We start from the raw sequence: 10,116 nt of genomic DNA, 5'->3' as shown, positions 1-10,116 counted from the left end.
GACCTGCATGGAACTGTGGGCTGATTGGAAATGACTATTCCTGTTGCAAAATGACGCCAGGTCATAAAACAAACAACGGTCTGTCTTTATTTTAAGTGCTGATGTTTTGTTCACCGTGGATGTTTTACATTTTGCTTTTTAAAAATACTACATTAAAATATTTATCTGGATTATTTAGTGCCCCCTTAAATATTGCACCCAAGGAGTATTCCTCACTCACCTCACCTTAATCTGATACCTCGTAAAACCGAGTCTTGGCCTGAATTACACCAGGACTCTACTCCTCAGAGCTGACCTTCTCTTCTAAACATGGCTCTGTCGGGGTGTGGATCCCAGACCCTGCACTCTGGCATGATGTTAGTGCCCTATCTTCTCATCAGAAACACTGAATCATAAAGCTGTAACAACAGAAATGGTTCCATTGTGTGGTAAGCATATGGTCACATGCCTGCAAAAGTGTTTGGAGAGACCAGATATTCTCCACCCAGCCTTAGTCACATCTGACCCAGAAGCCACAAGTTCCCAGTTCCTATCCTGGTAGGCTCATCTGAGCTCCTGGCATCAGGATACAGGGTACAGGCAGTCCCTGGTTCAGAAGCCCAGCCATCCTGTTTAGGAGCCCACACAGTCCTCTCTTTAGCCAAGCAGTTGGCTGAAAGGCGTTGCAGCAATCAGTGCCTTCTATTGGAGACGAACATTGCTGATTTCTTTGTTCTTTTTGCCATTTCCCCAGGTCTTCAGAAGAAGTCAGGGAGACCTAGCTGCCTATTGCCAGGCACCTTCCTGACCATTTTTGAACCAGTGAGCAAACAACTCCTCATCTTCCAAACAAGTAAACAAGCATTCATCGAGAACCTACTGGGCACTCTGCATCCACACCCGCCCCCTCTAATCCAAGTTCCAACCTATGGCCGAAGTGACCTTCTAAAAACACAAATTAGTCAGGAGGATGAAACGAGCTAACATTTGTAAAGTGCTGACTGGCATTACTAGCACATGGTGAGTGCTATAAAATATTAAGGGGCACCTGGGTGGCTCAGTCTGTTAAGCGTCTGACTTTGCTCATGCTCATGTCCTGATCTCACGGTTGGAGCCCGAATTGGCTCCGCTCAGACAGATTCTCTGTCTCTCCCCACTCTGCCCCTCCCCGACTTGTGTGCAGTTGTGTGCTCTCTCTCTCTCTCTCTCTCAAAAATAAACTTAAAAATAAAATAAAATGCCTATTAAACAAATATATGTAATGGTATTCCCCACACAGAATCAAATGGAAACTTTTTCACGGCCCCCCTCTGCCTCCTGCTTCCTCACCAATCTCTCCCTTGCTAGCCTTACTCCAGGAGTCCAGCTACCTCCTAGACTTAGCACATGCCATACTCTCTTCCTTAAACACTCTTCCCAGACCCACTCTTTTTCATCTGACCAACTTCAACTCCTCCTTCACATGTTAGCTTAGATGTTGCTGCTTCTATCTCCCAGGACCTCCTACAAGGAGCTGAGATTCCTCCATTTGACTCTTTTCTAGCTATAATGTTTATTACAATTATAATCACTGCTAAAATGTTTTAAGCTTTTTAATATCTGCCTCCCTTACTGGGCTGTAAATTCCCCCAGGGCAGGGACTTATAGGGCTCTCCTATGCACTGCCTGTTAAGGAACTTGGGCAGGGTGGGTCCCTAATGGACTGACCATTGCCCAATGAATTAATACTGTCATTTAGGTAACTGGCCCAAGGTGACACAGCTGCTGTAATACTCGAACCCACGACATTCCAGCTTTGAAGCTCAAGGTCTGACTATCCCTTCCTTTCCCTCAAAGCAGGAGCCAGAAGGCAAGTGGTCTGTCTGGGAAGTGAATTTAAGGAACTGCAGGTCTATTTGCAGAGGGCCACACGCGGCAAGGAGCGCGGCGCCTTGAGCGCTGGCCTCGGGCCCAGGAGAGGGGGCACCCGTCACGTGTACCCGGCTGGGCTCGCAGCCGCCGCACCCGGAGGCTGGAATGCGGCCCCGCCCGCTCCCGCGCCAGCAAAACCGCGCTCTCCCAGGGGACTGACGTCAATGAAGGGGGAGCCTCCGGGCGCCGCGCTAGGGCGGCCGAGGGAGGAGGGAAGGGGCCCCGGCGGACACGCCCCTCGCCGCCACTCCGCTGCTGATTGGACCCGGGGAATCTTCGCACTCGGGTTTCGGGCCGGCGAAGGGAAGGAGGCGGAGCCTGAACACGCCCCTCGCTGCTCTGTTGCTGATGATTGGCCCACAGAGTCTCCGCGTTCGATTTTGGAAGGCTCTCTCCGGAGCTCTCACCAGGGCTTGGCCGAGGATTGGCTCTTCCCCGGCTGGGGAGCGTTTTCTCCCGGGAGTCGCGGCTGTGACCTAGGTGGCCCGCCTTGGGCAGCCAGGTACGTAGGTCGGCGGCCCGGCTCGCGCTGCGGTAGGAGCGGGCGGGCCGGCCGTCAGAGCCCGGGTGCCGCTGGGACCCGAACCCGCAGGGCCACTTTAGGGCACGGCGTTGTGCGAAGCGGCCACGTCTGAGCCCCGGGGGCCGATCTGTGCCGGGGGTTTCGCCCAGCGATCTGGGCCAGGATATCCCCTCCCAAGCTCTCGTCCTGTGGGCGAACGCCGCCCGGTCCTTGTGAGCACCTTCACAGCAGGAAGCGCAGAGCTACGCCCGCCCTTTCGAAAGGCCGTGAAGGGTTTGGGGTGGGCACATCTTAGCTTGCCCCATCCCGATTTGAGGTCTGTCGACGCTGCCCTTCAGCGTGGTGAGTAATCGCTCCGACTCCCCGCGGGGCCGCGGAGTGCTGAGGGCGCCGAGGCTGCCTTGGGAGATCTGACTTTCAATCCCTGCGCCTTCCGAAACCCGCAGAAGCAGATAGCAGGCTCGAGAGGTTTCAGAGCCTCCTGGGTCATTCCTTCCCCCGAAGACCTCGTCAGCCATCTGGCAGGAACAAAAATAAGAGTGTTTGAGAGCCTGGGCGCTGGGATCATATACTACCTGGGTATATCATCAGTTACCTCCTGTTTGACTTTGGGCAAGTTACTTAACCTTTCTGAGCTCAGGTTTCTCATCTGTAAAATGGGTATAACCAGAGTGCCCCTCGTAGGAGTGAGGATTAAAGAGATTACCTATTTGAAAATGATGTTCTTTGCTTTACACAAAGCAAGCTGCCTCAATGGCAGCCGTGACTTAAAAGTCCACAGATGAATCCATCTCCCTTTACCCTCTTTCCCCAAGAGTGTAGTCCCCTTTTGAGGGAGTTTCATGAAAAATGAAAATGGTTCTATACTGTCTGGTTGTTAAACAGCCTTTCCCTTAACATCACTCATTCATGGTATAATGTACCGAGATGGACGCTTTCACGTACTTTTATCTCCCTTATTCCCTTGAGGGTTATTTGTTCTCACTCCTCTCACTATTTTAATGATGAGCAAAATGAGGCAGGGGAAACGGGCTTGCCAACGTCACTCGGTTATCAGTGGCACAGCCAAAATTCAGGGTTCTTGAACCATTGAAAAGAGTTACTGCTAGATCTAGAGTTTCTCTTCCGGTCATATCTGAGAACTGGTCTGGGGGTAGGTCCCCGTTCCCTTTTCCACGTCCACGTTAGGTTTGGAGACCAACGTGTGCAGTTCTCTCAGGCGCTCCTGGCCGGGGCTAGGCCCTAAAGGGCGGGGGCTCACACTGCCATGTGGACTGGACCTCCCACTGGAAGAGCCACAGATTTTGGCAGCTGTCCAGGGTCAGGGAAGCAGTCCAGGGCCACAAGTGTTGATTTGGGCCTTGGGCCAGAGCCTCCAGTTCTTCTTCCAAGAGGCCCTTTGCCTCCGATTACAGATTATTACCATCACCAGAGTTATCTGAAGGAGGTGAGCTGAGTGTGGAAGCAGCTGCCCCCCGGCTCACACAAAATGTGCTCTGCCTCTTGTGGATACCTGTGCCTCCCTGAGACCAGTCAGAATAGCTGTCTGAACTGAGCTTCATATACCACAAAAGATGCTCAATTGCGCACTACATATGTTGCAAATTCATTGCGTGGTGAGTCACTTTTTAAATATATGCCTTTGTTAAAGCTCTATAGTTCATTTATTGCCTATTTCAAAGCAAGTTGAACTTTGTCATTTTCAACATGTGGTATTTACTTTGGGGGTTCATTTTTTAAGCTAGCTTGTGTCAAATTGCAATTTGCAAATGAGTTTTTACTCATTTGCTTACAGACCCATGTTTATATTCTTTCATGTCAACTCTGGAATGAAAGATCCATTTGTAATCTTTTAATAGCCCTGTGGTGTCATTTTCCAGTGTAGAAAAGTACCATTGTTCAAGCATACACTGACTTTCCTGGATTCAGGTCTTATCTAAGAAATTGGGGGGGGGGGCGGAATCACACATTGAATAAGATAGGAAATGGTTTTTCTGGGGAGGCTGGCTGGCTCAGTAGAGCAAGCCACTCTTGATCTCAGGGTTGAAAGTTCGAGCCCCACATTGGGTGTAGAGATTACTTAAATATAAAATCTTTGGGGTGCCTGGGTGGCTTATTTGGTTAAGTGTCGAGCTCTTGATTTCAGCTCAGGTCATGATGTCACGGTTCCTGGGATCAAGCCCCACATCGGGCTCTGCACTGACGGTGTGGAGCCTTCTTGGGATTCTCTCTCTCTCCCTCTCTGTCTGCCCCTCCCTCTCTCATGCTCTCTTTCTCTCTCTCAAAATAAATAAAAATAAACTTAAAAAAAGAAAGAGGTTAGGATTGCTTTAAAAAAATAAAATAAAATCTTTAAAAAATAATAAAAGTAGGGGCGCCTGGGTGGCTCAGTCAGTTAAGTGTATAAGTAAAAATAAAATCTTTTTTAAAAGTTTCTTTTGATAATAAAAGTGTTCTGACTCAGTTTTCCCCAAGTTTACATCTAATCCTATGTGAAATACATGGATTTTTATTCCCAGTCTCACTGCTGGCTGAATCCCAGGGTGGGAGGCAGAGCCAAGAGAGAGGATCTCAAAATCTGGGGGTGCCAAGGCTCCCCACCCCACGGTGCATGGAGGGTACGGTGGAAACCGGCCCAGACTCACCCAGATGGTTTGTTGGTGTGTGTAACTTGGAGGCTAGAGGCTGGAGGCAGGGCCCTGTAGGCCCTTGCAGCCTGGCAGAGGTGGCCAGGGCCATCTGGGAAGTCAGGCTCCAAGCCATCCCTGAGGCCGCTGCTGCTTCATCCTGTTGCCATTTTCCCTGAAGGGAGGGTAAGAGGGCCTGAGTCTGAGAGAAGCAGGATCACCCCTTGTCCCACCACCCAGACCAGAGGAGGAGTTTGCCCCGGGCTAGGCCACAGCCAGCCTGGGTCACTGGAGTGCTTTACAGCAGTGATCTGCCTTCTCCCACGCCCTAACCCCACATCCCACAGCAGCAAAACAGTGTGTTGTCTCCATGGAAGATTGAGGAGGGCAGAAAAGGGGAACTATTGGTTGGGGAATTTCCTGGCACCTGATATTAGCCAGACCTGTCCACACATGTTGCCTCTAGGCCTTGGCAGACAAGCAAATCCAACTGCTGCTTCTGTATGGACCTAGTCTCCCCAGAATCATGGACTCTGCACATGCCCTCTGAGAGCATAATCATCCTGTTCTTACAGATGTAGAGGGAAACCGAGGCCCATGGAGGTGACGTGAAGTGCCTGAGGCCCCTTGGCCGCTGAGTGGCAGAACTAGGGCCCGGACGTAGTCCTCTGACTCATGAGCCAGTACTCTGTGCACTGGGCTGGGTAGCAGTTCCAGATTTCTTTTGTGGGAGCTGGGGATCTTCCTCTTCAGAGTGCGTCAGGTTAAGGCTAGAACAGCTGGTCAAACAGTAAACAGTTCTGACGTTAACAAAAAGATTAAAATAAATTCTACCACCCCGCCCCTGCCTCGTGTGCATGTGTTCATTGTTCTTCCTTTCCCACTGGAGGTTTCCTCCTTTGTGAATCAGGTAAAAACAGTGAGATACCCCCACAGGAGCGATGGGAAGAAATACGCTCTGAGCTGCTTGGCTGTGAAGGCAGCTGTGGTTTTCATACACAGTTGCAGTCCCCTTACACCGGGTCCTGACCTTGGCTGAGCCACCGGCATTTCATCTGTATCTTGCCTTCCTTTGCCCCACTGTGCGCTGGGGTGAGGGTAACAGCGTCCACTCCTAGAATGCTTTTGAGGATCAGATGATATCATGCATATTGCCACGTTGCCTGGTGCAGAGTAAATGCCCCATAGTTAGCTTTTTTCCTTTACCAGCCTGACAGTGTTACTTGGTGACTGTTTTCTGGTCACAGTGTATTTTTATTATCCAGCTCAGGGGATTTAATTACCACACATACAAGGTTGTTAACTGGATTCCATAATAGTGCCCAAGAAGAGGTAGATTTTAAAATTCCCATTTCCAGATAAGAAGCACAATTTTTATGAAGTTAATTTACCTGAAAATCTTCTACAGGTTTTAGTTATTAAATCTTTTGAAGAGAGTGAGGTTCTAATAGGCCTAGACACTGGGACAGGGGGAGTGTGGAAATTACTGGAATGAGGAGGGTGGCTGTTGAGGTGAGGAGGGAAAGCCAGGGAAAGGGAGGGCCAGTTACATTTGAGGAGTCTAAACGGGATGGAGAGATGGTTCAAACTCTCAGGAGAGTAAAGGCAGGTGCGAGCCAGGGCCACTCTGCAAGCAGGCTGAGCACTGGAAGCTGGGAACACGTTTTTTATGATTTCCATTCTGTGTGGGTTTGTCACGGTGAGCATGGACGTTTTGTGTTTAAATGCTTTAATTTTTGCTGCCCCCGCCCCCTTTTAAGCTAGTGTCAAAAGGGCAGCAGGTGGGCATTTCGTTTATTTGGCTCTTATCGGGTACCGGATACCACACTAGACTCATTCAATCCTTACAACAATCCTGGGAAGCGGTTATGAGCCCCATTTTACAGCTGAGCAAAGAGGCTCAGAGAGGTTGGGTAACTTGCCTAGGGCCATAGCTAAGAAGGTGGCAGGGCTGGGATTCAAGCCCAGTTCTGTGTTGTGCCAGAGTCCTTGGTCTTCCTTGTCTCTAGTCTGCCTTCCAATCTCCTAACTTTTTCAGGCTGTACTAGACAAGGATAGGGTGAGTGAGCCTCTTATGCCTTTATTATTCAAGGTGGAACTCTCTCGAACTGAGGAAGACCATTTAATTTTCATTTTCGGCAAGGTGGGGGAGGACTTGGACATAAGTCTTCCTCTTAATTAAACTTCTAAGATTTCAGCCTCTGCCCATGGTTGTATATTCTAACCCTGTAGCTGTGTCTTCGTCCCTACGTTCCTCTCCATGGCCTTTTGGACTACAGTTAGATCTGACTGGTCTGTTTCATACTGTGTTTGTTAAACTGTACGGACTTGGTTTGTCTCTGAGGGTCTTGAAAATAGGTGGGATGACTGTTCTCAATTTTACAGATGGAAAAGCAGAATAGTAGAACACTGAACACTGTTCTTAACGCTGCCTTCACTCAGTCCTCACTGCAACTCAGGCCGAAATTGGTATAGTTTGAGAAGTTTACACAGGAAGCAGCTGAGCCAGTAAGTGGCGGAGGTGGCTAGAAGTGGGATTCCAGCCTGGGTAGCCCAACGTCATACCCCTTTCTCACTTCTGTGCTAAGAGCCTGGGCCTTGGCATCAGCAGTATCTGGATCTGTCCTTCAGTTTCTTCATTTGTGAAACGAGGGCACAGCCCCTACCGCATATGGCTGTCGTGCTCACATTTCAATGACGTTACGTGACTACGACTCTTACAGCGGTGCCCAATACATGTGAAATGCTCGACACATTTCCGTGGCTGCTGCTGCGTCGTCCTTACGACCTGGATGTCCTGGGGTCTGCCTGGGCTTTAGAACCACAGACCTGGGTGCTACTCCTGGCTCTGCACTTAACCAAGGCTTCGTGTCTGTGGAAGGATCGTTTCAACTGAGCTGTACTTCATCTGCACGGTGGGGATAAACAAGTCTTACTTCACTGGTTGCCGGGCCTCTTCAGGGAGGTAGTACATGTGTCGCACTCATAAGCACTTTATAATAAAGTCTGGCTATCCTTATGCATATAATTTCCCCCAGGTGCCCTGACAATGGGAGTGATTTTAAGTCAAGACTTACTGCATGTTGGCTCCTGGAGAACAGAAACACCAGAAGCCCTTGTATCCGTCAGGACCCCAGGTTTGGGAAGGGCCTGCTGAGCTGATGCCTCTCCGTGCTTTCCTTCCCCAGAGCACCCAGGATGGGAACGCCCGCCTCTGTGGTGAGCGAGCCGCCCCCCTGGCAGGCCCCGGCTGAGGCCCGGGGCCGCAAGCAGGCCACAGCCAACATCTTCCAGGACGCCGAGCTGTTGCAGATCCAGGGCCTGTTTCAGCGCAGTGGGGACCAGCTGGCCGAAGAGCGGGCACAGATCATCTGGGAGTGTGCGGGAGACCACCGTGTGGCAGAGGCCTTGAGGAGGCTGCGTAGGAAGAGGCCCCCCCGGCCAAAACCCCTGGGCCACTCACTGCACCACTGCAGCCGGCTCAGGTGGGTTCCTGGAACTGGAGGCCTGAGGGAAGGGGGGCACTACTGATGCTCCTTCCACCATTTTCTGGCTGTATGACCTGGAGCTACTGACTTGGCCTCACCGTAAAGTATCTGCCATGGGGGGGGGGGGGGGGGGGGAGGTACACAGTGCCTACGATTGCTGTTACTGTTGGAGTCCTGTAGGATCTTGTGAACTTCCACAGAAGGGAATGCCTGGGTCCTATCAGTGCCACCTCATTTTGCAGTGATTCTCAGCCAAGTGGGAGGGACTACTGTTTGGGAGGAAAAAAACGTGTTTCCCTGTTGCAGAAGAGGTAACAAATCAAGAGTAAACCTGGTTAAGATCTTGCCTGTGGAATTACAGAGAATATAGCGTAGGAAGGTTCGGTAGAGGCACTGAGGGTGCCAACAATTTTTAACAAAATTGTTGAGGAACTTCCAACTTCCCCTAGTCATCCCCCTCTTTGCCTAGGTCACTGACAGCCTAGGAACAGTGAGCCCCACAGGGTTGAGCGGAGCCACACAGCCTAGCCAATCACTGTGGGTTACACTCTGCCCTCCATTCTTCCCGCTGCCCTCTCAGGCCCCAGAGTCAGAATATTAGCCCTGGATAGGTCTTCCGAGTCATCAGGTCCAGGGGGAGCAAATCAGCCTCTTGCTCATATGAACTTTAGCTGACTTGCAATCCCAATTTAAAACATCTTGCTAAGGAGGATTCTTGGTTCCTCCAGTCTCATATCAAGGCTGGCTAATGATGGCTGCCACAAGTACAGCATGAAGCTGGAGAAAGGCTGAGTTGTCACACACCCCGATCTAGTCCAGCTCTCTTTACAGAAAAGAAATCTGAAAGCTTTGCCTAGTCTTTAGCAGTCAGGGGGGCAGACGAGTCCAGAGCCCCGGTCTCATTTTGCCCCAAATGGTGTGTTTAGTTCATCCTGACCAAAATCTCTTTAGCCTGCATTCTGTTCTTCCTATTGATTTGGGCCTATCACACACTTGTTCCCTGCAGAATCCCCGAGCCCCGTGCTCCACTGGCCGACCCACAGAGTGGTGCCACAGAGATGGCCTCTGGCGATCAGTATCTGAACTCCAGGAGGACAAGTGCCAGGATCCGCCGGAACTGGAAGAAGCCAGGCCCCACAAGCTACCTCCATCAGATCAGACACTGATCCAGGGAAGGGGCTGGGAACGGCAGTAACTTCCCCAGGAATCATAGGGACTTTTGCCAAAGGGCCCAGGAAGTGAAGAAGGAAGACAGACTGGAGGCAGACAACCCCACAGTGGTAAATGGAAGGCCACTACCACTGGCCTGCTCCGTTCAGAACAGGACTGGAGGTGTCCCCTGAGCTCTACACCATGTGGGACCCATTCCTGCCTTAGCTCTTCCCACCCGACAGTATACTCGGGCTGCATGATATCCCCCTGGGAGTCCAGCGATGGGCACGGAGACTGAGCATCTCACCACTCCTGCTCTAACCCTCCTGCTACTACTGTAACCCATGGTCCAGCCACCTGCCCACACCCCTGCCTGTCAGGCTAGCGCGAGGAAACCGTGGTTTAAGTGGCAAAATAAAAACATTTGCATCAAGAA

The 10,116-nt window shown here is 50.9% G+C and overlaps 1 protein-coding gene across 3 annotated transcripts; it reads left to right on the top strand.

The window, feature by feature from the left end:
* Window positions 1-2,165: 2,165 nt before the first annotated feature.
* Window positions 2,166-10,116, top strand: AVPI1 (arginine vasopressin induced 1). Of its 3 annotated transcripts, none has more exons than XM_049645521.1 (3): window positions 2,166-2,392; window positions 8,229-8,525; window positions 9,535-10,116. In XM_049645521.1, exons 2-3 carry the CDS (start codon window positions 8,239-8,241, stop codon window positions 9,692-9,694), a joined length of 447 nt encoding a protein of 148 aa, XP_049501478.1. In that variant the 5' UTR covers window positions 2,166-2,392; window positions 8,229-8,238; the 3' UTR covers window positions 9,695-10,116. The 3 variants fall into 3 exon arrangements, with proteins under 3 accessions (XP_049501478.1, XP_049501480.1, XP_049501479.1); XM_049645523.1 differs by lacking the exon at window positions 2,166-2,392 and adding an exon at window positions 2,399-2,755; XM_049645522.1 differs by lacking the exon at window positions 2,166-2,392 and adding an exon at window positions 2,399-4,029.

The sequence above is a fragment of the Panthera uncia genome, chromosome D2 (assembly GCF_023721935.1).
Source record: "Panthera uncia isolate 11264 chromosome D2, Puncia_PCG_1.0, whole genome shotgun sequence".
NCBI classification, from domain to species: Eukaryota; Metazoa; Chordata; class Mammalia; order Carnivora; family Felidae; genus Panthera; species Panthera uncia.
Note: the sequence above shows the minus strand (reverse complement) of the source record. Positions and strands in the feature narration are given on the sequence as shown.